Raw genomic sequence first — 27,467 nt, 5'->3', positions numbered from 1 at the left:
TACATAGTCGTTACTGGTGTCAAGTGAAACAGAATAGAAACGACGCCTTCCGGCCATAACCTTCAAAATAATATAGTAATAAACCCTATAACAAACGTATGCAAGATCTAACCGCTAAGTGACAATATTACGTTTACGCGTTTATTTTGAAGGCAAATTTGCTGTACTTCCGGTCTTATGCTGGTTCTGTCTAGTTAGCTTGACATAACTGCAATCACGAGGGTATCATTTATGGATGGTTATCATCCTGCTTACTTCCGTCTTCACAGGTTACGTCTCCTCCTTTTGGCCGGGAGTCTCACATTCCATTATTTTTTCCCAGAAGAGGCTTGTTTGATTTAACAGTGTAATATTTAAGGTCTTAATAAGCTACATATGACATTGTGAGACCTAGACACATATCTGAATTAGTATTAAAAGAGCAACGTTATTTAGCAGGTACAAATATTTGCGCATGCGCAGTATGGCTGTGACGTTGACAATAATGAATATTAAAGTTAGAACATTCAGCTCTTACATAAATTAGCAGCTGCTATGCGTTAGTTAGCGATTCTGATGGGTGACTCGTTAACTGATTCGTTAACTTTATCAGGCAGTTGTACACATTTGCGAATTTCCCGCCCCTATTACGGACAAGGCTGGAACAGGATGGTAACTGTCTTGACATTGTAGACTCTTTGGATACTGTCATAAGTCATACTATTGTTACATTCACGAATGTCCTTTCAGCGTTGATAATGCGCATAACCGAAACCGCTGTAACTTTCTGGTTATGTGTTTGCCACTGGCAAATTTAGGCACACGAATATAGCTGTATTGCGAAAACACAATTATTGATAGGCTATGTGACATGACATAGCCTATGGCATGGTGTGAATATGAGAGAACCAGCCAAACTTAGACATCTGTCAATTTAACGTCGTTTTGCATTATTGACAAACGTACTGATCTGTTACCACAGACAGAAAACATTTAATGAATCAGTAAGGTGTGCTGGGAAATTCGGTTCACACCTGTGATGTATTTTGGTTGAACAAGATTGTCAGGCGAACCAATTCTAAAAGTGGAAATGCTATTGAAAAAAGTGCTGCTTGGTTACGGAGGACCATATTAGTCATAATTAAATAAATAAATATGTGTCATTAAAATAAATAATTACATAAATTAATAACTGTTTGATTGTTTTCCTTTCATTTAAAAAATATTAAATAATCTTATTTCATAATTATTATTTTTATAATAACATGACTATATTTAATAGTATTTTTATTTCATAAAAACTTTTATTTTCAATTACATGATGATATTATTCAGAATTACATTTTTCAAAGTGGTTCTTTTATTTCCCTTTTTCCTTTTTGCTCCTCTTTTTATTTCATAATAACTCTTCATTTCATAATGTCACTTGTCATAATGTCTCAGCCGTCTGTATATAATAAATAACAATGGTCCGAGGCAACTCCCTTGTGGGATGCCACAGGTAATCATACGTGGAGAAGAAAAGGAGCCATTAACATAGATAGATTGCTTTCTACCGTTTAAATAGGACTTCATCCAATTAATAGCATTCTTACTGAAGCCATAATGAATTAATTTTTTAAGTAGAATTGTGTGATCTATCAAATCGAACGCTGCAGTGAAATCAAGAAGAAGTAGGGACACAAGTTTACCTTGATCAAGGGCACTTAGCCACTCATCCATCATATGTAACAAAGCGGTTTCAGTAGAATGATTTTTACGATATGCATGTTGAGCATGGGTTAGAAGGTTATTAGTTTCCATATATTTCCAAATGTGATCACTTACTACTCTTTCCAAAATTTTGCTTAAGGAGGAGAGTAAGCTAATTGGGCGACTGTTGGGTGCAGTAAAAGCTATTTTAGCATCCTTAGGAATGGGGCAGATTTTTGCATGTTTCCATTCTGTGGGAAACTTTCCTTGTTGCAAAGAAAGATCAAATAGATACTTTACAGGTCTAGCAATATATGGGGCTGCAGATTTCAACAATTTGTTGTCAATAAGCTTGTACCCTGGGGATTTATTATCAGAAAGTGAAATCAAGATTTTTTCAATGTCATCTAATGATACTGTATATCTGGTAATACAAAACTGCAATTTTCCCCTTCATAATCTTTTTGTCTACACCTACCAGGAATTAATTTGAGGCATTGTTATTCATATTGGACCTGAGACCATTTATCTTTGATTCAAAATAGTCAGCAAAGTAATTGGCAATGTCTACTGGTTTTGTTCTAATCTTTCCATCAACCTCCACACTAACAGGGCTATTTGACCTACCAAGCAAACCATTCACCGTATGCCATATCTGTTTTGAATTGTTTCTGCATCCCCCAAAAGCTGTTTTATAACATAGGGTCTTTTTCTGACGATTCAATTTTACAACAAAATTTCTGCATTTTCTATATAGCATAATATCTGATTCTTATCTTGGCCTAGATGCTACAGCTTTTGCCTCATCCCTCTGAGATATTGCTTCTCTTAGTTGTTAGTCAATCCAGGGGGATGATTTGACTTTAATTGTGCTTTTCCTTATAGGAGCATGGTACTCAACAACATCAGTAAACAATTTCGTAAAACAATCAACAGCACAATCCAAATCATCCTCAAGATACACAAGGTCCCATGGAACAGCGGCCAAATCTGTCTGGTAGTCTTCTAAGTTAAAATTTTTAAAACTCCATCTTATAGTCACTCTAGGAGGTCTTTTTGGCACTTTGGTGTATTTAGTAATGCACACAATATTATGATCTGTCCATGATAACAGGACAGATTTAACATTTGAGCATTTGTTCAGAGCATTACAGAACAAGGCAACTGCAAGTCAGACTTGCAGCATAATACCATAGCATTAGAAGTTGCCATGTAGACAATGTGAGAGTGTTTATCCATCTACTTGGGCTGTGAAATCCTGCAATGTTGACCAAAATGTTACACAGTGTGCGTATCAAGGATATAAAAGTGCTGATACACCTGCAAAACGCAGTTTTTTAGGGCAATGTAGGCTACACTCCCAATACCAACCAACTGACCCAAGTCAAAACACAGGATTAACATCTATTCAAGTGGTGCCTTGCAAAAAGACATTCCTGTGTGATTAAATAAAAAATGTAAAGACAGCTTATTGATCGATCTTGATCATCATATTTGCCCAGACTTATTTTCCCTGGTCATCTCTGCCTGAACAGTTGAACCAAAACAGAGTCTGTCTGTCATTAAGAGCAGAATTCTGCTCCCTGTGACTCAACAATAAGTCCATTCCGTCTCCCACAGAAACTTTCTCCCTGAACACCCTCAGTTCATTTCAGCCACCAGTATCAACTGTGTTTGAGTGCTTTTACCTCTGTTCTATAGTTGTGCGTTTGGTAGTTGGTTTTATTGTGTCGTTGTTTCTGCACCGTTGGTTTGTCATCCAGTAACAAAACATCCATGGACTGGATTGAAGGAGAAAGGGTCATCTATAGACCCATCAAGGTATGTGTGCATTGTTTATTGCAGTTAAATTGTAAAGATTTTGAGCTGATGTATGTATGTAGCATAAGAGGCTTTTGAGTGACATTACCTAATTTCCTTCAAAGGTACTGTTCACTGTGCCGGTGTACACAGAGACTGTGAATCTCTGCTGGGAGTGGAAGTACTATGAAGTACAAGTAAGAACCACTTTTGTTTCAGGCCTGCGCAAAATACAACCCCTGACAAATTCTGGTAAAGTGTCTCCTATGATTATACATGAGAACATCTGATCTTTTCTATTTTCTTGTAGAAAAAAATGATGGTGCAGTTTTTGAGGCGTCAGCAACAAAAGCAGGTCCCATCTGAGCTGACAGCTGAGGACATGACTGACTGGCTGGTGGCGCAGGGCAGGAAATCTCTCAGAGAGCAGTGAGACTTACTGAGACACACAGACAGTCCACCACTCAATCTATCTAATGTTAAAGGAATAGTTCACCCAAAAATGAAAATTCAGTCATTATCTACTCACCCCCATGCCATGTTTAATGTTTGATGTCCACTTTAGTCTCTGTTCAGTATGTATTCTGCACAGTGTAGCCTAATACATGCAGCGTGTATAGTTAAAAATGGCACATTTTATGGCATTTTTCATTATTATTAGGCTATGACATAAAACATTAATATGGGTGCTCACTTATTGAATTTGACAATTAAATACAAAGTCATTGCTTTAAAACAGTATTTCTATTTTATCTTGCGCTTTTATTTGGAAGGCTAAACGGCCGGTTTCTGGTAATTCAAGCTAGTCTTACCTGTCGAGGCCGGGGTGCGGGCAAATGTGACATTTTTTTAAATCAACAGCTATATATATAGCTAAATAATGGTGTAAATATCAGTCTTTTCAAGTCACTTTGGGATCCTTTGGCTTCAAGAGACTTGGATTATGCTCTAAGAGCTGCATGGAGCCATTTTATGGTTATTTTCCATTATTTTTTTAACTCTGTCTGTCTGTCCATCTGTTGTATGGACCCGATTTTCTACTGGCATGGGGGTGAGTAGATAATGACTGAATTTTCATTTTTGGGTGAACTATTCCTTTAAGCTAGTCTGTTACTAATGAGAAGAAAATAGAGCAACAGTTGAGATGAACCTTCTGTTTTCTTTCCATTTGAAGATTGTGGAGGTTTGATCTCGAGAGTTTTGATGACAGTGTCCAGCCTCTCCTCAAGCTGGTAAGACCAAGATCATGACAAGAGTAAATTATCACATAACACTAGCTTGATCCTGTAAATATGTCAAATCTTAATTTAATTTCTTGTTTCAGATGTGGGAGGTGAACATCAGCATGAAAATGATGGTCATTGAGTTTTTAGCCCGAATCGTGCTCAACTCACCTGAAGCCAACAGTCCTTGTTTTCAGTAAGTCACATTTATGAGATAAGATGAAACTTGAATGATTCCCGTGGGGAAATTGTGTCTTTTCAGAAAATGTGTTTTTCAACTCATTTTGAGCATCTCTCATCGACAGAGATCCTGGGATCATCCGTCTGGCTGACAAAGCCATCAGGAGCCTGATGGAGAAGCAGCAGCCCAGCTCCAGCCTCCTCGGCCCCCAGGAAGTGGTGATGCTGGTTGTGCCCAAAGTGCTGCAGGGCTTCTGGATTAATCGGGCGATCCTCTTGTCTGTACCCCCGCTGCAGCTCAGCGACCTGGCCGTCGGACTCACGAAGGCCGTTGAGGATAAGCTCTCCGCCTCTCTGACCTCCACGGACCGTCAGGCCACCTTCTCCCGCTCCATCCGGGATGAAAAGGTCCTTTCTATCCTGAACAAGGTCAGAGAGAAGTACACTCCAGACGTCCTGCTGGAGGAGCTGAAGCGCTTTGGGCCAGAGCTGCTGACCAGGATCGTCGACATCACAGTGGGGGAAATCTGTGTGATGTTCGAGCCACAGAAACACACCAAAGAGGTAAGAAGACCTGCGCAGATGTATGTTTGAGTAGCTGGATAAGGCACTGTATAGTGAAAAAAAAAAAATCAAATGGCTTCTCTCCCTCTTTAGGTGGAACTAGATGATTCCACCCAACCAGCTGTAGTGGATGGAGCCTTGAACTCCACCCCCCTTGATGGTGATATGAGCGAAGAGCCTGGCCTGGAAAAGGACACAACACCAAGCCCAAAAATGGACTCTGCTGTTGGTTCAGCTGCTCTGGTTCCTCTGACTCTCCCCAGTGATGCTCCTGTGGTTCCTGTCAGCCTCCCTACTGAAGCTCCTCTGGTTCCTCTGAGCCTCCCTACTGAAGCTCCTCTGGTTCCTCTGAGCCTCCCTACTGAAGCTCCTGCGGTTCCTGTGAGCCTCCCTACTGAAGCTCCTCTGGTTCCTCTGAGCCTCCCTACTGAAGCTCCTGTGGTTCCTGTGAGCCTCCCTACTGAAGCTCCTCTGGTTCCTCTGAGCCTCCCTACTGAAGCTCCTGTGGTTCCTGTGAGCCTCCCTACTGAAGCTCCTCTGGTTCCTCTGAGCCTCCCTACTGAAGCTCCTCTGGTTCCTCTGAGCCTCCCTACTGAAGCTCCTCTGGTTCCTCTGAGCCTCGCTACTGAAGCTCCCCTGGTTCCTCTGAGCCTGCTTACTGAAGCTCCTGTTGTTCCTGTGAGCCTCCCTACCGAACCTCTGAGCCTCCCTACTGAAGTTCCTCTGGTTCCTGTGAGCCTCCCTACTGAAGCTCCTCTGGTTCCTCTGAGCCTCCCTACTGAAGCTCCTCTGGTTCCTGTGAGCCTCCCTACTGAAGCTCCTCTGGTTCCTCTGAGCCTCCCTACTGAAGCTCCTCTGGTTCCTCTGAGCCTCGCTACTGAAGCTCCCCTGGTTCCTCTGAGCCTGCTTACTGAAGCTCCTGTGGTTCCTGTGAGCCTCCCTACAGAACCTCTGAGCCTCCCTACTGAAGCTCCTGTGGTTCCTGTGAGCCTCCCTACCGAACCTCCTCTGGTTCCTCTGAGCCTCCCTACTGAAGTTCCTCTGGTTCCTCTGAGCCTCGCTACTGAAGCTCCTCTGGTTCCTCTGAGCCTCCCTATTGAAGCTCCTGTTGTTCCTGTGAGCCTCCCTACTGAAGCTCCTCTGGTTCCTGTGAGCCTCCCTACTGAAGCTCCTCTGGTTCCTCTGAGCCTCCCTACTGAAGCTCCTGTGGTTCCTGTGAGCCTCCCTACCGAACCTCTGAGCCTTCCTACTGAAGCTCCTGTGGTTCCTGTGAGCCTCCCTACTGAAGCTCCTCTGGTTCCTCTGACCCTCCCTGCTGAAGCTCCTCTGGTTCCTCTGAGCCTGCCTACTGAAGCTCCTGTGGTTCCTCTGAGCCTCCCTGCTGAAGCTCCTCTGGTTCCTCTGAGCCTCCCAACTAAAGCTCCTCTGGTTCCTCTGACCCTCCCTACTGAAGCTCCTCTGGTTCCTCTGAGCCTCCCTGCTGAAGCTCCTCTGGTTCCTCTGAGCCTGCCTACTGAAGCTCCTGTGGTTCCTCTGAGCCTCCCTGCTGAAGCTCCTCTGGTTCCTCTGACCCTCGCTACTGAAGCTCCTCTGGTTCCTCTGACCCTCCCTACTGAAGCTCCTCTGGTTCCTCTGAGCCTCCCTACTGAAGCTCCTGTGGTTCCTGTGAGCCTCCCAACTGAAGCTCCTGTGGTTCCTCTGAGCCTACCTACTGAAGCTCCTCTGGTTCCTCTGAGCCTCCCTACTGAAGCTCCTGTGGTTCCTGTGAGCCTCCCAACTGAAGCTCCTCTGGTTCCTGTGAGCCTCCCAACTGAAGCTCCTGTGGTTCCTCTGAGCCTTGCTACTGAAGCTCCTCTGGTTCCTCTGAGCCTCCCTACTGAAGCTCCTGTTGTTCCTCTGAGCCTCCCTAATGAAGCTCCTCTGGTTCCTCTGAGCCTACCTACTGAAGCTCCTCTGGTTCCTCTGAGCCTCCCTAATGAAGCTCCTCTGGTTCCTCTGAGCCTCCCTACTGAAGCTCCTGTGGTTCCTGTGAGCCTCCCAACTGAAGCTCCTCTGGTTCCTCTGAGCCTCCCTTCTGAAGCTCCTCTGGTTCCTCTGACCCTCGCTACTGAAGCTCCTCTGGTTCCTCTGACCCTCCCTACTGAGCCTCCTGCCATCACTTCAGTCCAGGAAGGCTTGACCAGCAGCCTGGTTGGCACTGAAGAGAAGGAGGAGGTGCAACAATCCTCTGACAACACATCAGGTAGGAGTTCTTCATCAGGTCTACTCACACTGTAGCTCATGTCTGCTTCCATCAAGATGAACTGAGGCATTGCTTGTCCTCTTTTATTTTTCAGAGATCAAAAAAACCAAGAAGAAGAAGAACAGAGTCCAGCGCTTCTTCCGTCGGCTGTTCCAAACAATGAGGAAAACAGTCAAGGAAACAGAGAGGGACTGAAATCCCACTGCAAAAAATAAATTCAATGTTGCATTGCAATCAGTCCATGTCAGTCAATTTTTTTTTTCATTTACTGTGGAATTGGTGCATTGTAAAATTCAGAAATTATCATACAGGAATTGCATGATACATATACATATACAGTCAACACAAAATTTATTGTATAAAATAAATACAATTCTATTTTTTTTATTGATCTCAGAATCCAGAAACTGTATCGCTTTCATCATTTCCTATTTCACTGGGGTCAAAATATGAGGTTGCACACAGAAGACAGATAGTAAAATACCACTAAGCACAGTCAGGGCAATAATCAATAAGTTTTAGAGATCTGGAACAGTTACAAATTCACCAGGAAGAGGATGCATTTGCATATTGTCCCCATGAACAGGGAGGAAGATGGTGAGCGAGGCAAAGAGGAACCCAAGGATCACATTTTCACAACTGCACAGTTGAGTGGAATGCTGAGGTTATCAAGTGTCAAAATCAACAGACACCTCCTCCATGTCAACAAGCTCTTTGGAAGGGTTGCAGGAAAGAAGCCCTTACTGAGTGCAGCCCATAAACTGAAGCGCCTGAACTTTGACAAGCATCACTGGAACTACAATTGTGTGTTGTGGTCAGATGAGACCAAAATGGAACTTTTTGGCCATGCACACCATCGGCATGTTTGGTGACAAAAGACAACTGCATACAAGGAAAAGCACCGGATGCCCACGGTGAAATATGGTAGAGGATCTTTGATGCTTTAGGAGTGTTTTACTGCTAATGGTCCAGATCTTAAGATCGATGGCATAATGAATTCCACTATCCTAAGTATCAGGATATTTTAGCCCAAAACCTGGTTGCCCCTGCCAGGAGGTTGAGACTTTGCCATGGAAGGACCTTTCAACCAGACAACGACCCCAAACATACATCAAAATCATCACAGAAATGGTTGTGGGAAAACAAAATCGATGTTTTGCAATGGAAGCCCAAAATATGACTCATTGCATGTGTTGCATGCGACCGACCGACCGACTGAAACTTAAATCCGATTGACTCCAGATTTAAGTTGTTATAGTTGTTGCGTTCTAGTGGTTAAAAGTTTTATTTTGGAGTGGAAGATGCAGAAATCGGACATGTAATGACCCGGAATCTGTATATTTGTTTACAAGTAGAAAAACGGTGGTAAGTCTGTCTCGTCTTAGGTCTTGCAGTGTTCCTGAACACTAATATGAAACTGTGAACAGAACTTCTTTAAAAATGTAAAAGTTTATAGCCTGATATTATCGTTCTGAAGCAATTTTGCAAAACGCGATTGGCAGCCTCTCGTTCAGTGATGGATTACCTTTACTGACTGAATTACAGGTTTTTCACAATTGCTTACACACTAAAACTGGAACTTGGGACACAATCACTAAAACCTGAAACTCATGTATCAAATTCCTAAACCAAGTCTGCAAATCTACAAGCACATTTTCTGCTTTTCACTTGCAATTCTCAGTTCAGTACAGCAATTCTCACACTTTTTGCAAAACACTACACACAGTAATGTGTGCACCGCGTTGCCTAATTACGGTACGTGCTCTTTACGTCCATAGACTGTTTACGCCGCAATATGGTGGCGTTCACATGTGCATTTGTACTACATAAAAATGACTAGTTATGAATGTACTTCGGTGAGACCTGTGCATTGCTGGATGGCATGGATTGATAGAGATCAGTGCGTGAAAATATCAGTCTGTTAAAAAAGTTGAAACTAGCTGGACTTTTGACAGAGGCCAGGTAAACAATCTAGCAATCAGGTAAACTGCTTCAAAATGTTTCGAGACTCAGCAACCCACAGCAACTAGCCTAAACCTAGGTGGTTTCAGCTGAATTTGACAGATGCCAAATGTCCCATGATTGAATTAAATATAGTCATGTTATTATGAAAACAATAATTATGAAATAATATTATTTAATAATTTTTAAATTAAAGGAAAACAGTATTTATTTATGTCATTATTTATTTCACTGACACATATTTATTTATTTATTTAATTATGACTATTTTGGTCCTCCATATGGTAGATTAGGCCTACATCTATTCCGAATTAAAGAGTGGACCCTCATATTTTTGAGAGGCCTTAAGTGAAGTTTTACCAGCTGTTTTTTGTTTGCTGATAAACAAGACAACATTAAATTGACACATTTTTTTAATGGAATTCGGCAGGGTGCCTCTCCATAGGACAATGGCTGAGCCTGTGTTTTCACAGTAATTTCACTGGAGGGCACTGTGCTGTACACTACCTTTCACTGACAATGACAGTAGCCCGAATAATTCCTATAGTATTCCTAGGGAATCATAGTGTGGTACTCTATAGTGAGTTTATAGTGACCTTATTGTTCCTTATAATGATTTTAGATATCCTATGGTTTTATTATAATAGTCCTGTAGGGACATAAATTTTGCTGTGATATTTATAGTATCCTTCCCAAACTTACGATAGGATTACTGGAGGTTTTTTTTGTAAGGGCGCCCAAAATACACCACTGAATACTTACTTGTAGTTGTAATTATATTGCCAAAGAGGAAACAAAATAATACATCTTAGAAACTCTTTTAATTAGTCAAGCTTCAGCAGCACATCTCATTGGTTAGTGCTCTGCTTCAGGGTTATTACTTGACTCTAACAGGATAAGATGCATATTATCTGATAACTGGAAACAGCACAGCTGCAGATTAATGGTTACATGTGAAACAAAGACACTGATCTCAGCAAGGACAAAACTCTGCTGTCGGGCTGCAGCCCATAACCATAACCAGTACTTTTCCACTCTTCTACAGTATAAAAGAGTGAGACGGCTAATTTATTAATAGGCTATAAATCACAACTGTAATCTCTGAAATAAATGGAATCAATAGGTTTACAAATTTAAACATATTGCTTGAATGTATGGTTAATGTTTATTAATTATCACTTGAGATAAGCTATTCAGGAACCATTAGCAAATGTTCTTAACAGTTGTCCCTCAAATGATATCAAATGATATCTGTGACAGATAATGGACTGCGTGACCTCTGCTTAGCAGCGCTTTATTTAGACAACTTGAACTTGACTTGACATTAGCTCGTAAGCCATGAGATTTTACCATCTGTTGCATTAAAGATTAGCTTTTGAAATGCAGTATGGTTGCCATCCATTGCATTCAATTTGGCTTTCTGAGACTCTCAAGTAGGTGATGTACGAAATGCTCACAGCACTGAGGCAGTTACTCAGTCATCATGCAAACAATAGAAACAAATTAGCTCAGGAGTGTGTATAGGCCTGTTCAAAAAAGGACAGTTTGTGACTGTAGTGATGATATACAGTATATATTGCTTTGTTGTCTATGTATAGTATGTCTCTCACTGCCTCTCCTCGCTATAGTCTTAATTAATACCCTTAAGTACACCAGCTTTAAGATGGAGGCACTGTAAACTGCGGGTTCATGTGCTGCTTGTTCATGATTTAGCACCACTCTTGTCAGTTTATAGCCCTCTAATCTCTCTCTCATGACACTGACACAAGATCTGCCAGTGAGTGACAGTTTGAACCTCATTTCACTGCAAACTGGTGCAGTTGTTTATAATGTAATTCTCCTGTCTGTCTGTGTGTGTGTGTGTGTGTGTGTGTGTAGAACACAATAACTCAAGAACAATACATGATAGAAACTTCATACTTACGCCTCAGGTTCCCCCAATAGAGTAAATAATCAGATTTTGATGTACCTTGCTGCATAAATTTACATATCAATGAGGAGAAAAATGATTTTCTTGAAACTAATGCTAAAGTAATGCTTTAAGATTCAGAGTTCATATTAATACTACTACATACTGTACATGTTAATAGTTATGTGGAGACAAGTATTTAATGAATGCATTAATTAGCTTAATTAGCAACCTCATTAGCATAAGTGGTTATGTTTATTATGTCATAGTGTTTAATGGCATGACATTAGGACCTAATGTCTACCTAATGATTACCTAATGATTAGGTAGTTCAAGTAGGCTACCTCGTTTTATACATAGACATTCATTTTTCTAGATATCTTTTCACATGCTTTGGTATAATAAGTAATATAACAAACTGGACAGCGTTTCTTATTTGACCTGACATTATCTCCCTCATTCAAATAAAAAAAGAACCTAATGTCTCCTGGTGTCCTCTGGTGTCCCTCAAAGCTGATTCACTGGGAGATGCTGGCAGGAGGAGAGAGAGGACTCCAAATCTCTGACACGACCATTAGTCCCCTATAATCTCTAAAGCCCCCAGGAAGATCCTGAAGGAATTTCTATTGAGGGAGTCATCAGCCACGCCATTATTTATAAGCCTATCATAGCAATCGCAAGGGTCACGGATGCGTTTTTGTGTAATATTTCAAAACAGCTAATAAGCCTAAGAGGGACTTGCATTATTTTACGTGGTACCTCAATATAGAGGAGGTTTATGTGATTTAGACCTGTGTAAAGGTCCTTCTCACACGCACACACACACACACACAGTTACACACCTATACAAAGCCAACAAGCACTATGTAAACACTTTAAGTGGAAGAAATAACTTTAAAGTTAATTTCCTGCCATGATAAAAGCAATGTTGGTACAGAAGTGGATTGTATATCATTTAACAGAATTTTTATCGTCATGACCTTTAACCTTTATGTGATTTAGACCTGCATAGAGGTCCTTTTGTCTCACACACACACACACACACAGTTACACACCTATACTGCCCTACAAAGCCAAAGAACACTATGTAACAGTTAAATTGGAAGAAGTGACTTTAAAGTTAATTTCCTGCCCCGACAAAAGTAGTGTTGGTACAGAAGTGGATTCTATATCATTTAACAGAATTTCCATCTTCGTGACCTTTGACCTTTAGAACACACAAAAAGGAATTACTGCTGTTTGCCTTTGTACACTGTTGAGAACTTGAGTTTCATGGCCCACTAGCTACAGAGTATCTTGATATTTAAATATTCAGCTGCGTCTCGATGGCTCTGTGTTGATCTTGCAAAGTCAGCGAGGAAGACTCTACACCAACAATAGAAGACCCCCCTTATTATGCTGGTAGTCATGCAGCAGTCCCTTCATCATGCGAGGGCCGTCTCTCTGGCAGAGGTCACCCTCCTTTGGCATTCTCCGCCCCGATTCTTTTCTTGAGCCGCAGTTGCCCCCCCCCCTCCCCTCCGCCGCGGATTTAAAACAAAAGCTCGGCGACATCTCCGTGATGTCACATACCGAAATCATCACCTCTCCCCACCCACATTCGTTAAGAGGGGGGGGGGGTTGACCTAAATATAGGTGTTTGCTGTGTCTCTCCCAATGCAGGGAGAGGCACCCTATAAAAGGAGTAAAGGGTCAACGCCTTCATTGGTAGAATTTCAGCTCGTTTTCTGCTCTGGCATCTCTTAAGTGGAAGATTCACAAGCAAGTCTTCTGTGTCCGAGGGAGGTAAGAGCTGATTCTGATTAAAACGAAGCTTTTTGAAATGCAGATTCCTACAGTTATTACCATATTGTCACACATCAGATACACTATTCTAACCTTTAACCCCTGGACGCTGCAGTCCCCTCTGGGGTGCGTTGCAGAGATGAGTTCGGACGCTGAGATGTCAGTGTTTGGGGAGGCCGCCCCGTACCTGAGGAAGCCGGAACGAGAGAGGATCGAGGCCCAGAACAGGCCGTTCGATGCCAAAACGGCTGTGTTCGTCACTGAGCCGAAGGAGCTGTACGTCAAAGGCACTCTCCAAGGCAAAGAGGGGGGGAAAGTATCCGTTAAAACTGATGCAGGACAGGTAAGGTAGCTGTGGTTTTGTACTGGTTTCCTCCATCAGCTGGAAAAATGACTTCCACGACATGAGCTAGTCCTGGCTGGTTCGCTTTCCCCTGCTCAGCTGGTGAAGGGCACGTCTCTCTTCCCCGTTACAGGTTTTAACAGTGAAGGATGACCAAGTCTTCCCCATGAACCCACCCAAGTTCGACAAGATCGAGGACATGGCCATGATGACCCACCTCAACGAGGCCTCCGTGCTGTACAACCTCAAAGAGCGCTACGCAGCGTGGATGATCTATGTGAGCGATGCGGCGTTTAGTGGATGATCTTCCCAGACAATGTCAGAGAGCCTCTGCCTGTCTTGCATCCAGCAGGAGTGCTGTAGGCCCGCATTAGAGGCTTACTGAGTGTGATGTATGATGTTGGAAACGCATCTGCAACAAAGGCAAACAGCAGTAACTACTCTTTATGCATTTTAAAGGTCAAAGGTCAAGACTAGGGTTTCAGATTTCATATCAACAATAAATATACCCCTAAATGCTATATACAGCACTTTAAAATCATTTTTCTCCGTTTCACTCCTCGTGCAGCTACTATTCTTTGGCTTTGTTGGGAAGTGTTATATACTATTGTATTGTAGGGCTGCAACTAACGATTATTTTCATTGTCGGTTAATCTGTCGATTATTTTCTCGATTAATCGATTAGTTGTTTGGTCTATAAAATGTCAGAATATGGTGAAAAATGTGGATCAGTGTTTCCCAAAGCCCAAGATGACGTCCTCAAATGTCTTGTTTTGTCCACAACCCAAAGATATTCAGTTTACTGTCATAGAGGAGTAAAGAAACAAGAAAATATTCACATTTAAGAAGCTGGAATCAGAGAATTTTGACTTATTTTTCTTAAAAAATTACTCAAATCGATTAATCGTTGCAGCTCTACTGTATTGTATTTCAACAGGAGCCAAAACGACATTTTTTATCTTTTATTTTAGACCTACTCCGGTCTGTTCTGCGTCACTGTGAACCCCTATAAGTGGCTCCCAGTGTACAACCAGGAAGTAGTGGTGGCCTACAGGGGCAAAAAGCGCCAGGAGGCTCCGCCACACATCTTCTCCATCTCCGACAACGCCTATCAGTTCATGCTTACTGGTAAATTGTCTTTGGGAACATTGTATTAATGTTTTCAGTATTGTATTAACTTAGAGGCAATGCATGACAACTTTCTAATATGACTGTGTTGTCTCCTCCAGATAGAGAAAACCAGTCCATCCTCATCACGTAAGCTGCACAGTGATGAAAATGCCACAGATACTTTGTATGAAAGAGGAGATAAATAGCTGCTGGTGTGTATTTTGCTATTCTGCAGGGGAGAATCCGGTGCGGGGAAGACTGTGAATACCAAGCGCGTCATCCAGTACTTTGCGACAATCGCAGTGTCTGGGGACAGGAAGAAGGATGTTGGCGCCGCTGGCAAAATACACGTGAGCTTCTGTTGTTTTCGAGGAAACAGTGTTTGTATGAAGACATTTGTAATTAAAATCAACTAACGAGCAGCAAAAAAGCCTCTCATCAGAAAGTGGAGTAGATGAGTGAATTTATGAGTGAATTAATTAATTTTTACCTGTTCTTTCTGTTGCTCTAGGGGACTCTGGAGGACCAGATCATCTCTGCGAACCCATTGCTGGAGGCCTTTGGAAATGCCAAGACCGTCAGAAATGATAACTCCTCTCGTTTTGTGAGTGAAGAGACAGAGATTTTGTTATTACACATTCCTGATTTGTCATCTTGTTTCTTCGATTGTTAGAAGTTTTTTTCCTTTTCAGGGCAAATTTATAAGAATCCACTTTGGAACCACAGGAAAACTGGCTTCCGCTGATATTGAAACGTGTGAGTTTGAATATAATGTCATGTAAGAGTCATGTAATGTTTAGTTGTTAGAATCTTTCGTTTACCCCCCATCTCTTTTTGTTTCGGTAGATTTGCTGGAAAAATCCAGAGTGACGTTTCAGCTGGCTGCAGAGAGGAGTTATCATATTTTCTACCAGATCATGTCCAACAAGAAGCCTGAGCTCATAGGTAACATATGGGAAAAGCGTTTTATTCAGTGTTATGTCAGTCATATTTGTCCCACATGTTCTTCAAAGGAACACTCAATACAACACAGATTTGATGTCTGTTTCAATTCATCTGAAACAAAGTTGATGTGTTGTAAGTGACGGGGTATGCAGTGTGTTTTCGTTGCAAAGCCTGGATTTTTGTGGCACGTTATTTTCCAATCCAGAGACTCTTCTCATCACCACCAACCCCTTCGACTACCCATTTATCAGCCAAGGGGAAATCAGCGTGGCGAGTATCGATGACACTCAGGAACTGATGGCCACCGATGTGAGTCACGTTTTTAATCTTTTCTTTTCGCTCCCGGCAAACACGCTCTGTGACTCAACTCGGCCCTGTAATGCTGCGCTTTCAGAGCGCTGTTGACATCCTCGGCTTCACCGGAGAGGAGAAGATTGGCATCTACAAGCTAACCGGCGCTGTGCTGCATTATGGGAACATGAAGTTCAAGCAGAAGCAAAGAGAGGAGCAGGCAGAGCCAGATGGGACAGAGGGTAGATATGAGCATCATTTTTTGGGATTCTGCCCTGGTATTTTGCTCTCTCTTTCACTGCACTGTAAGCAAAATATTTAATAATTGTGTCATATTTGCTATTTCCCTGTTTCAGTGGCTGACAAAGCAGCTTACCTGGTGGGTCTAAACTCTGCAGACCTGCTGAAGGCATTGTGCTACCCCAGAGTGAAGGTTGGGAATGAATATGTCACCAAAGGGCAGACTGTTCAGCAGGTATATTTCTGTTATAATACAGTGCTGTAAAACAACAAATTACATTACAATACAGCATGAATTTCATATTACTTCTTATAACTGTAACTGTTATAACTGTGTCTTATAAGTTTATATTTACCTCAAGAAACTGCTTATATTGGCAAGGAGGTTGATGAAATCATACAGCTAAAGCCCCATGGTGTCATTTTGGAGAGATAGAATTTTAGTGATTTCTTATAGACTGAACATATATTGAATCAAAAATACTATGAAAACCTAATGATGAGATCTCTGAATGACAAATTAAATGATCTATTTTTTGCTGCTGTAGTCTGACCCTATTCTATCAGCTGGGTGTAGCTATAATGGGACATGCTGAATGTGTGCTTTAAAGGTATTCTGGAGGTATAAAAGATTTGTTCAGATTTGTATAATACAGACCTTTATTTGCAGTTAAATTGGTTGTAAAAACCACATTTTTCATTTACATAATCTACAAGTCAAACATTTCAACAATCATATAATTTTCTTCTAATGTGTTTATTTTAAAGGTCTTATTTCCCAAATGTGTGGTGAACTCATTGGAGCATGTTTTTTTGGGGGTTTTTTTTGCAGGTCTACAATTCTATTGGTGCTTTGGCCAAATCTGTCTATGAGAAGATGTTCCTGTGGATGGTCCTTCGCATTAATCAGATGTTGGACACCAAGCAACCGAGGCAGTTCTTCATTGGAGTCTTGGATATTGCTGGGTTTGAAATCTTTGATGTAAGTTTGCAGTAAGCAGCGTGTTTACTGAAATGCATAATTAATAATTAGATAACGCTCTAACTGGTTTCCTTTGCAGTACAACAGTCTGGAGCAGCTGTGTATCAACTTCACTAATGAGAAACTGCAACAGTTTTTCAACCACCACATGTTTGTGCTGGAGCAAGAGGAGTATAAGAAGGAAGGCATTGAGTGGGAGTTCATTGACTTTGGAATGGACTTGGCTGCCTGTATAGAGCTCATTGAAAAGGTTAGTTTATACAGAGATGGTATTACACAAAGTTGTTGAGTGTTTTTTGTGTTAAAAAGAAATTCTTCATTCTCCGTCCTCAACAGCCAATGGGCATCTTCTCCATCCTTGAAGAGGAGTGTATGTTCCCCAAGGCGTCAGACACCACCTTCAAAAACAAGCTGTATGACCAACATCTTGGCAAATCAAACAACTTCCTGAAGCCCAAGCCTGTCAAAGGCAAGGCTGAGGCTCACTTCTCCCTGGTACACTACGCTGGCACTGTGGACTACAGCATCACTGGCTGGTTAGACAAGAATAAGGATCCGCTGAATGAAACTGTAGTCCAGCTCTTCCAGAAAGCAAGCCTGAAGCTGCTGGCGTTCCTCTATTCTAGCTATTCTTCATCTGATGGTAAGAACGTGAGACAGGTGGGAGACTGTCATCGTTCTGAAAAAAAAAAAGTTAATTTCAAGGTCCTACTGTGCAGCCTTATAAATGTTTCATAGATGAAAATATTTGCTCTTGTAGAAAGCAGTGGAACTACGAAGAAAGCGGCCAAGAAGAAGGGTTCATCCTTCCAGACAGTGTCAGCCCTCTTCAGGGTAGTTGAAGTGTGATATAATATTGAATGATGTGTAAGAATATTTTGTTACAAATGATAAAGCAATGATAGCAGTTGTGACTTTGTGTTACATAGTGATGACATTGATAATCCCGAACAGGAAAACCTGGGAAAGCTGATGACAAATCTGAGAAGCACCCATCCTCATTTTGTAAGGTGTCTGATTCCAAATGAAACTAAAACTCCAGGTATTTCAACAATGTCATATTAAACAATTTAAATGGCTGTATCTTAAGCGGCTCGATTATAATGTGGTTCTGGCTGACCTTAGGGGCTATGGAGAACCAGCTGGTTATCCATCAGCTGCGATGCAATGGTGTGCTGGAAGGAATCAGGATCTGCAGAAAGGGCTTTCCAAGTAGAATACAGTACGGGGATTTCAAGCAAAGGTAAATAGCACAGAATACCTTTGTGAAAAATACCACAAAACCTATCTTTAATTGTTTGAGATTTTCTCTCTAGGTACAAAGTACTGAATGCCAGTGTGATCCCTGACGGCCAATTCATTGACAACAAGAAAGCTGCTGAGAAGCTCTTGGGGTCAATCGATGTGGACCACACGCAGTATAAGTTTGGGCATACCAAGGTAAATTATTTTGAATGTTATAGACCTGCTGTTATTGTCATAGATTATAGAATTAGTGTCCTTAGGTATCCAAAGATGAGCCCAAATTTCTATTTCTTGTAGGTGTTCTTCAAAGCAGGGCTCTTGGGTCTTCTAGAAGAGATGAGGGATGACAAACTGGCCTCTCTCATCACTGTTACACAAGCCTTGTGTCGTGGCTTCCTTAAGAGGAGGGACTTTCAGAAAATGATGGAGAGGAGGTAATCACAGACAGTAGAATTTGATGGCCATAGACTATTAAAGATACACTGTTTTCAAAGTAAACATGCATATAACTAATAAAAATTCACTTGATTGCTTTGAATCTAAGAGCTAAGAATTAACTCAAACAATTGCTTCACAGAGAATCCATTTACATTGTCCAGTACAACATTCGCTCCTTCATGAACGTCAAACACTGGCCGTGGATGAAGCTTTACTTCAAGATCAAGCCACTCTTGAGGAGTGCTGAGACTGAGAAGGAGATGGCCACCATGAAAGTGGAGTTTGCCAAGTGTAAGGACGACTTGGCTAAAGCTGAGGCCAAGCGGAGGGAGCTGGAAGCCAAAATGGTTTCCCTGCTTCAGGAGAAGAATGACTTGTGTCTGCAGGTTCAATCTGTGAGTGGAGTGAACATGCTGTTTGCAGATAACATTGCTGTTGACGTGTCATGTTGTCATAAGAGAGTAGTAATATGCTTCACAAATGCTAATTGAGCATTTTATTAAATGCTGCAACAGGAAAGTGAGAGCCTGGCAGATGCAGAGGAGAGGTGTGAGGGCCTGATAAAGAGCAAGATCCTGCTGGAGACCAAAGCCAAAGAGCTGAGTGAGAGACTGGAGGATGAGGAGGAGGTTAACTCTGAGCTGACCGCCAAGAAGAGGAAGCTGGAGGACGAGTGCTCTGAGCTGAAGAAAGACATCGATGACTTGGAGCTCACCTTGGCTAAAGTGGAGAAAGAAAAACACGCCACTGAAAACAAGGTGTGTGTCCTCCGAACATCATCTGAATATAAGAGATTTAAGCATTTACTAACATGCTATTTTTTGCTGCACATTCAGGTGAAGAATCTGACTGAGGAAATGTCTACTCTAGATGATACCATTGGCAAGTTATCTAAGGAGAAGTCGGCCCTCCAGGAGGCCCACCAACGGACACTGGATGACCTGCAAGCAGAGGAAGACAAAGTCAACTCTCTGACCAAAGCCAAGGTCAAGCTGGAGCAACAAGTTGACGATGTGAGTCTAAAGCTACTGCCTTGTTGAAATCTTAGTATAATATACTGTATAATGTAACTGTGAAGGTGCTTTTCAATGTGTTAGCTTGAAGGTTCTCTGGAACAAGAGAAAAAGATCCGGATGGATGTAGAGAGGGCCAAGAGGAAGCTTGAAGGAGATCTGAAACTAATTCAAGAATCCATGATGGATCTAGAAAATGACAAACAGCAGCTGGAGGAACGCCTTAAAAAGTATGTATTGGTGCAGTGTTGGTGCAGTGAAACATACTGATAGGTACTTTACACAGTATGCTCTAATCACATGGTTTTGCATAACAGGAAAGACTTTGAATTCAGCCAACTTGTATCCAAAATCGAGGATGAGCAGAGTATGGCTGTGCAGTCTCAGAAAAGGATCAAGGAGCTCCAGGTACGTAGAAAAGCTGTTTGGCTATTAAATTAAAATTTACTGCAAATCAACAATCAACTCCTGTATGTTGCTTTACCCAGGCGCGCATTGAAGAGCTGGAGGAGGAGATCGAGGCTGAGCGCGTCGCCAGGGCTAAGGTGGAAAAACAGAGGTGTGATCTCTCCAGGGAACTTGAGGAGATCAGCGAGCGGCTGGAGGAGGCCGGAGGAGCCACCGCTGCTCAGATCGAGGTGAACAAGAAGCGAGAGGCCGAGTTCCAGAAACTGAGACGAGACCTCGAGGAGTCAACTCTCCACCACGAGGCCACCGCTGCAGCTTTGAGGAAGAAACATGCCGACACTGTGGCCGAGCTAGGAGAGCAGATTGACAACCTGCAGCGGGTCAAACAGAAGCTGGAGAAGGAGAAGAGTGAGTACAAGATGGAGACTGATGACCTGTCCAGCAACATAGAGGCCATGGTCAAGTCAAAGGTGAGCTAGAGCTGTATACAAAATATTATTAATTAATTAATATATCATACATATAACAACATTTCTTTTATTAATATTATCAGGCTAATTATGAGAAACTGTGTCACTCTCTGGAAGACCAACTGGGTGAATTCAAGACAAAACATGATGACAACACTCGTCTGATCACTGAAATAAATGCTCAAAGGGCAAGACTTCAGAATGAAAATGGTATGCAGTTGAGAATACAGTGTTAAATCTAGTTTAAATGATTTCTGGAGTCAAACACCTTTCTTAACTTTATTTTCCTGATACCTCTGGACTAGGTGAGTTCTCTCGTCTTCTTGAGGAGAAAGAAGCAATACTCTCTCAAATGTCAAGGGCTAAGCTTGCCTTCACTCAACAAATTGAGGAACTGAGGAGGCAGGCTGAGGAAGAAACGAAGGTTTGTTGAATTACTGCACTCTTTAAACCATGAATACGAACACAGCAAGTAACAACCTTAGTAGTAGTAGTAAGCTTCACATATTAAGATTGCCCTTTGCAAATGAATAGGGAAATACTTAATTCAGTTGCCAGGTTCAAATAATCTTATTGGTTGTGTTAAACTTCATGTGTGGAGTCAAAGAAAGGGTTTTTGTGGTCAAACTCTGGTCAAAATATAAATAAAAAAATATGAATGGCAATGACTTTTTATTCACTCATGATGACCATCACATTCATGATGTTGGAAGGCCAGCAGCTAGCTAACTAGCTTACCTAGTTAGCGGCTAGTGTGGCTAATTTTAACTTGGAAGGTCACCTAGATAACTTGGCTAGATTGCTTTTTTTTTCAGTTACAAGCAAGAGCGCAAGGCTTCATAATATTACCTATTCCCCTTGCCTTTTTCACTGGTTTTCAGTCATTACTTAGCTAGAAAAACTGTATTCTTTGGCTCCATTCATTGAGGTTTGACTCATCTGATGATATGTGACCTCAGGAAGTTAATTACCATGTGACCCTTTAAGCCAATCACCTGCCAACTCCTGTATATAAATGACATGACTTCCATTTTCCTTCATGCTCTGATGAAGGTCACTAGGCCGAAACGTTAGCATGTTTGTTGACATGGCCAGAATAAATTGGTGAAATTGAGATTAGTCAACTTTGTCCTGAAGAACTTTGTCCTGTCGTTGGAACTTATATGACTTTGGTTTAGCACCACAAACAAAATACTGGGAAGGCGCATCCTTTCAAAGATCTAAGTTTAACTCAACCAATCAGCCTATTTTTGCCTCCAGAGCAGCTCTGCCTCTGAGAAATAATTGTATGACTAAAACTCCAATCTGCCTCTAAAACAGGCTAAGAATGCCCTTGCCCATGCCCTCCATTCTGCTCGCCATGACTGTGATCTGCTGAGGGAGCAGTTTGAGGAGGAGCAGGAGGCCAAGGCCGAGCTCCAGAGAGGAATGTCCAAGGCCAACAGTGAGGTGGCCCAGTGGAGAACCAAGTATGAGACTGATGCCATCCAGCGCACCGATGAACTGGAGGAAGCCAAGTGAGATTCTTTTTTAAATACTAAGATATTATTTTTGCGATATTCAAAATGATCATTACATTAACATAAACCTAATTTTTCTCTCCTCAGGAAAAAGCTCGCTCAGCGTTTGCAGGATGCTGAGGAGGCCATCGAGGCTGTGAGTGCCAAGTGCTCGTCTTTGGAGAAAACCAAGCAGAGGCTGCAGGGAGAGGTGGAGGATCTCATGACTGACGTGGAAAGGGCAAATGCACAAGCAGCTGTCCTGGATAAAAAGCAGAGAAACTTTGATAAGGTAACAGACACCTTGCAAATTTAGTTTAAAACATCTATTTTGATACTCTCTTTTGTCGATTGATATAACCCAATAGTTACTCAACCTATAGCCGGTTCATGAAAGCTTTTATATTTGCTTTATTTTAAACACCTGGTGCACAGGAAATGATGCGTTATAAATTTCCTGCAGCAGCAACAGTGGTATATTTGGAATAAACAGAAGAAGAACTGGGTAGTTAGCATGAGCAGTGATAGCCACCATGGCTGAACAAACAAAGAAAAGAGTGCCACCTACAGAAACTCAGACTTTACTAACAGAAAATCCAAGGAAAAAGACTTTGCAGTACTGAACACACTGTTGACGAGTGATCTGTGGGAAGTGCAGCGCAAAAACACCACAGCAACGTCAGCAAAAAAAGGATCTTGCAGAGGATCTTGCCTCAATAAATAAAAATTTTAATTGCCACCAAAATATTTTGAATCTTCCTTAGATTGTGGCAGAATGGAAGCAGAAGTTTGAGGAGAGCCAGGCTGAGCTGGAAGGGTCACTGAAAGAGTCTCGCTCCCTCAGCACTGAGCTCTTCAAAATGAAGAACTCTTATGAGGAAGCTCTGGAGCACCTAGAGGTCCTCAAACGAGAGAATAAGAACCTGCAACGTATGTACATTACCTAATGTGATACCGATTTGTTAAAGGGAAATTTCATCCTGGGTCATAATTCCCATATATTCTGATCTGTGATCTGGGACAGTTCAGGCAACAATCCAGGTTCTATCGCTTGCTCACATCACAGAGACAACAACGTTATAGTTTGAGAGTTGTACTATTTGACATTAGAATTAACATATGCAAATCCTGTTTTATGATGTTTTTTTGTTTGACCCATCATTGAAGAAATATGATACATTTTTTTTAGAGGAAATCTCTGATCTGGCTGAACAACTTGGGGAAAATGGCAAAGCCATCCATGAGCTGGAGAAGAATAAGAAACAAACTGAGACTGAGAAGACAGAGATCCAGTCTGCTTTGGAGGAGGCTGAGGTAACTCAACGAGATTGTTGCTTTCAAATTATTTCTATTACATTTATAATTTGCTATTGATGTATTTTGCTTATTTTTATCTATATTCTAGGCTTCTCTGGAACATGAGGAAACCAAAATTCTCCGTATCCAGCTGGAGCTCACTCAGGTCAAAGGAGAAGTGGATCGCAGGCTGTCTGAGAAGGATGAGGAAATAGAGCAGATAAAGCGCAACCACCAACGCACTGTTGAAACCATGCAGTCGGCATTAGACTCCGAGATACACAGCAGGAACGATGCCATGAGGATCAGGAAGAAGATGGAGGCTGACCTCAACGAGATGGAGATCCAGCTGAGCCATGCCAATCGGCAGGCCACCGAAGCCCAGAAGCAGCTGAGGAACATCCAAGCGCACCTCAAAGTAATAAAAACACTGCAATGAGAGGAATTATTTACAGCAGAGGTTCCCTAAATACTGGATATCAACCAGTCATTTTGTCCACATCTGATATGATGGTGGTTCCACCATGACCAATCTACCCGCAATGACATTTAAGTTAGTAATGTTTCCCATAGTTCTCCCTACTGTTAAGGGGTGGGAGTTTAAAGAGCTGCTAACCCTTGGGTTTCAATGGAGAATTTTAGTGTCCCATGATGGTCTAAACACTGTTTCAAAGGCATTTCCATCCACTTTTTTCGGCTTGAAAATGGTCAAATAACGATTGGTCGAACCCTCCTACTTTTCCTTTCTCACCCCAGGAACAAACCCTTCACCTGGACGAGGCCCTGCGTAGCCAGGAGGATCTGAAAGAGCAAGTGGCCATGGCGGAGCGCAGGAGCACCCTGCTGCAGGCAGAGGTGGAGGAGCTCAGAGCCGCTCTGGAGCAGACCGAACGGAGCCGCAAATTGGCCGAGCAGGAGCTGATTGACGCCTGTGAGAGAGTGGGGCTACTGCACTCCCAGGTGAGCAGCATCACTAGAAAGCATGCCAACTGAGGCCATCTAAATCTTAAAGGGGAAATACATATTTTTACTGTCCCATAGCACAAAATGGCCCTAATACTGTATATCTGCGGGGGGTTGATAGAGTTGTTGATCAATGCCAGCGACTCAATGATTACTCACTTTTTCTCTTTGTAAGCACAATTGTGTGAAGTATACTAAGTCCTTTTATTTACAGTTTCTTAACTCATTTGGTTGCAGAACACCAGCCTTCTCAACTCCAAGAAGAAGCTGGATGCAGATGTCAGTCAGCTTCAGGGTGAGGTGGAGGATGCAATCCAAGAGGCTCGCAATGCAGAGGAAAAGGCCAAGAAGGCTATCACTGATGTAAATATCATACATGTTCCGTCTTGTGCTATTTCCAGTGATTTTGATCCCGTTATCCAATGTATGCATGTTAGGGAATGGTGGGGTCAAGGCGGCTTGCACTAGTTGGTTATTTGACCAGATGACAAATCACAACTCCACTTGCAATAACATGTAAGAAGAATAACATAACTATTGCTGTGATTAAATTCGGTGTCAACAATGAGTAATCCTGCCTTCCACTGAAAGTCGGAATTCAGAAATTCCCAGCTGGTAGGTCGTAATTACAACTGCTGTGTGTTCCAGTGGTCCAGCTTGGAAAAAACGAGGGAAGAAACACGGGCATCTGCAAAATGTTCTTTGTCCAGTAATGTTCCCTAGCTAGCTAGGAGCATTGAACTTTAGTAACTTTGCATTTCAAATATATGTATATGTTTTACCACACAGGTGTTTTGATAGATTTAAGGCCATGCAATGTTAAAGATAGAACTTTAACATGTTAAAAGTAATGTAACAGTGTATGCCGCCATGTTGGGTTAGTAGTATGTGACATCAGATAACTGCATCTAGGAAACATCAGGGTTGAGAAATCTTGCTACCAACTAACTTGCTTGGAATTCCAACATAAAAGGCTGTTCCATTGCATTTTTCCAAGTAGGAAGCCGGAAATTCTGACTTTGACATCTCTGGAATGCAACGTAAGCCCCAGCTGGCACTGTTTAGCTGCCTAGTGGAAACCAGTGCCCTTCTGTGTTGTTGTTTTGCTGTGTAAATGCAGGCAGCCATGATGGCCGAGGAGCTGAAGAAGGAGCAGGACACCAGCGGTCACCTAGAGAGGATGAAGAAGAACCTGGAGGCCTCGGTGAAGGATCTGCAGCACCGTCTGGACGAGGCTGAGAACCTGGCTTTGAAGGGAGGCAAGAAGCAGCTCCAGAAACTGGAGACTCGGGTACCTCAGCCTTTTATATGAGATTAACATAGCATCACTGAGAACTAAATAAAGTTGATTACATCTTAACAGCTGGAGTCGGGTTTTGGGGTTTCGATTCTCCTGTAGGTGCGTGAACTGGAGGGAGAAGTGGAGAGCGAACAGAGGAGAGGCGCCGATGCCATCAAGGGAATCCGTAAGTACGAGAGGCGGGTCAAGGAGCTCACCTATCAGACTGAAGAGGACAAGAAGACTATTCTGAGACTGCAGGACCTGGTGGACAAGCTGCAGCTGAAAGTCAAGGCCTACAAACGGCAGAATGAGGAAGCTGTAAGATCACATTTTTTGACTGACAGAAAACCAAATGCTGTTTTTGATGATGACTAGGACTTATTAAGGTTGGGTTGATCGCTGCAGGAGGAGCAATCCAATACTCACCTGGCTAAGTTGAGGAAGGTGCAGCATGAGCTGGAAGAGGCAGAGGAGCGGGCGGACATCGCCGAGTCCCAGGTCAGCAAGATGAGAGCCAAGACCAGGGACGCCGGAAAGGTAATATCCATTCTGATCATTCCAATGTGTTTTCTTTGTCGTTCTCCTCATTCTCCAGTCTCATTCTCCCTCTTGCCCAATTTTCCCCCTCAAGGATGAATACAGTTCATTTTATTTTGTCTTTCTGTTTGATTGGGAAATAAAAGAGAAAAGTAGACAATCAAATTATGATCGGAACATTTCTCCTGAATTATGGATCCAGTTGTAAAATTTTATTGAGTGACCTGGATGAGTGATTGTGATTTGATATATTATATGTGATATGTGGCTTATTCCAGTTTACTGTGTGAAAACTGAAAATTGAAAGGGTACAGTTTATTCAGATACCTCTTTCTTTTCCTTTCCTTTCCTTTCCTTTCCTTTCCTTCCCTTATGTCCTATCAGCCTGCTGAATCTGAGTAGACCTTGAGGTGATGGCTCACTGCACATCCACTATGCACGTTCCTCACTGAAGTTAGCAAACCTTATTGTTCCGTTGTGAAACCGTAGTACAATAAAGTGGTGTGAAGCATACGTTTTGTCTGGAATTTTTCTTCACATCTGCTCCCATATTATATTCACTCACTCTTTAGTTTAATGAGCCACCAAAAATCCCAGTCAAATTTTCCGGTGACCCACAGAAAGATGGTTATCCTACAGCTGTTGTGTAAGAAAATAGGCTGACTGATCTAAATAACAACATAAATGGATGGATATTTGGTTCCTACTACAAAGAGTCTAATTTGAGAAACTCTGGTGTTTGCAGAGATCAGGGCAGATCCTCAGCAGAATGCCTGCTGACATTTATATTATGGGCTAAAATAGGCTCCTCTGCAGTGTCAGTCATGCACATACGATACCTAAAGCTAGCATGAGATCAGTGGATTAACCACAATTAGGCCCCATAACCATAAAATAACCTGGGCCGATCAGAAAGGCAGCAGAGCATTTCCTTTCATTGAGGCTATTTGTTTACTATACTAGACTAGACAGAGGTATTCCATATTTGCAGTTTTTTTTTGTTTGGTTTGTTTTGTTTTTTCTGGGGTTCAGTCATAAATACTCTGTGTCTCAAAGTCTTCATCATAAC

The 27,467-nt window shown here is 42.1% G+C and overlaps 1 protein-coding gene across 1 annotated transcript; it reads left to right on the top strand.

Annotated features, from left to right (window-relative positions):
* Positions 1-13,475: 13,475 nt before the first annotated feature.
* On the top strand, positions 13,476-26,816 carry LOC139646199 (myosin heavy chain, fast skeletal muscle-like). Its single transcript, XM_071522136.1, has 38 exons — positions 13,476-13,679; positions 13,813-13,956; positions 14,651-14,807; positions 14,909-14,936; positions 15,025-15,139; positions 15,301-15,393; positions 15,482-15,545; positions 15,636-15,734; positions 15,940-16,043; positions 16,129-16,267; positions 16,382-16,500; positions 17,098-17,247; positions 17,327-17,497; positions 17,584-17,870; positions 17,997-18,081; positions 18,202-18,289; positions 18,373-18,490; positions 18,564-18,687; positions 18,790-18,926; positions 19,070-19,325; positions 19,446-19,688; positions 19,767-19,943; positions 20,028-20,173; positions 20,261-20,351; positions 20,432-20,821; positions 20,905-21,031; positions 21,127-21,245; positions 22,142-22,338; positions 22,429-22,612; positions 23,085-23,250; positions 23,510-23,634; positions 23,726-24,034; positions 24,373-24,576; positions 24,817-24,942; positions 25,700-25,870; positions 25,979-26,179; positions 26,267-26,398; positions 26,783-26,816. Exons 1-38 carry the CDS (start codon positions 13,476-13,478, stop codon positions 26,798-26,800), a joined length of 5,808 nt encoding a protein of 1,935 aa, XP_071378237.1. The 3' UTR covers positions 26,801-26,816.
* Positions 26,817-27,467: the final 651 nt, after the last annotated feature.

Source organism: Centroberyx affinis, unplaced genomic scaffold (genome assembly GCF_046629955.1).
Source record: "Centroberyx affinis isolate AG114_WGS23_722 - 3 ecotype Tasmania unplaced genomic scaffold, CSIRO-AGI_Caff_v1 ptg000955l_1, whole genome shotgun sequence".
In the NCBI taxonomy this organism is placed as follows: Eukaryota; Metazoa; Chordata; class Actinopteri; order Beryciformes; family Berycidae; genus Centroberyx; species Centroberyx affinis.
This window is presented reverse-complemented; position numbering and strand designations above follow the sequence as displayed.

Excerpts from the sequence above, each read along its gene's own strand:
- LOC139646199 (XM_071522136.1), top strand. The coding sequence starts at position 13,476 with ATGAGTTCGGACGCTGAGATGTCAGTGTTTGGGGAGGCCGCCCCGTAC. Across the intron at positions 13,957-14,650 it reads ACGCAGCGTGGATGATCTAT|ACCTACTCCGGTCTGTTCTG; the intron begins GTGAGCGATGCG and ends CTTTTATTTTAG. Across the intron at positions 24,943-25,699 it reads CCAAGAAGGCTATCACTGAT|GCAGCCATGATGGCCGAGGA; the intron begins GTAAATATCATA and ends GTGTAAATGCAG.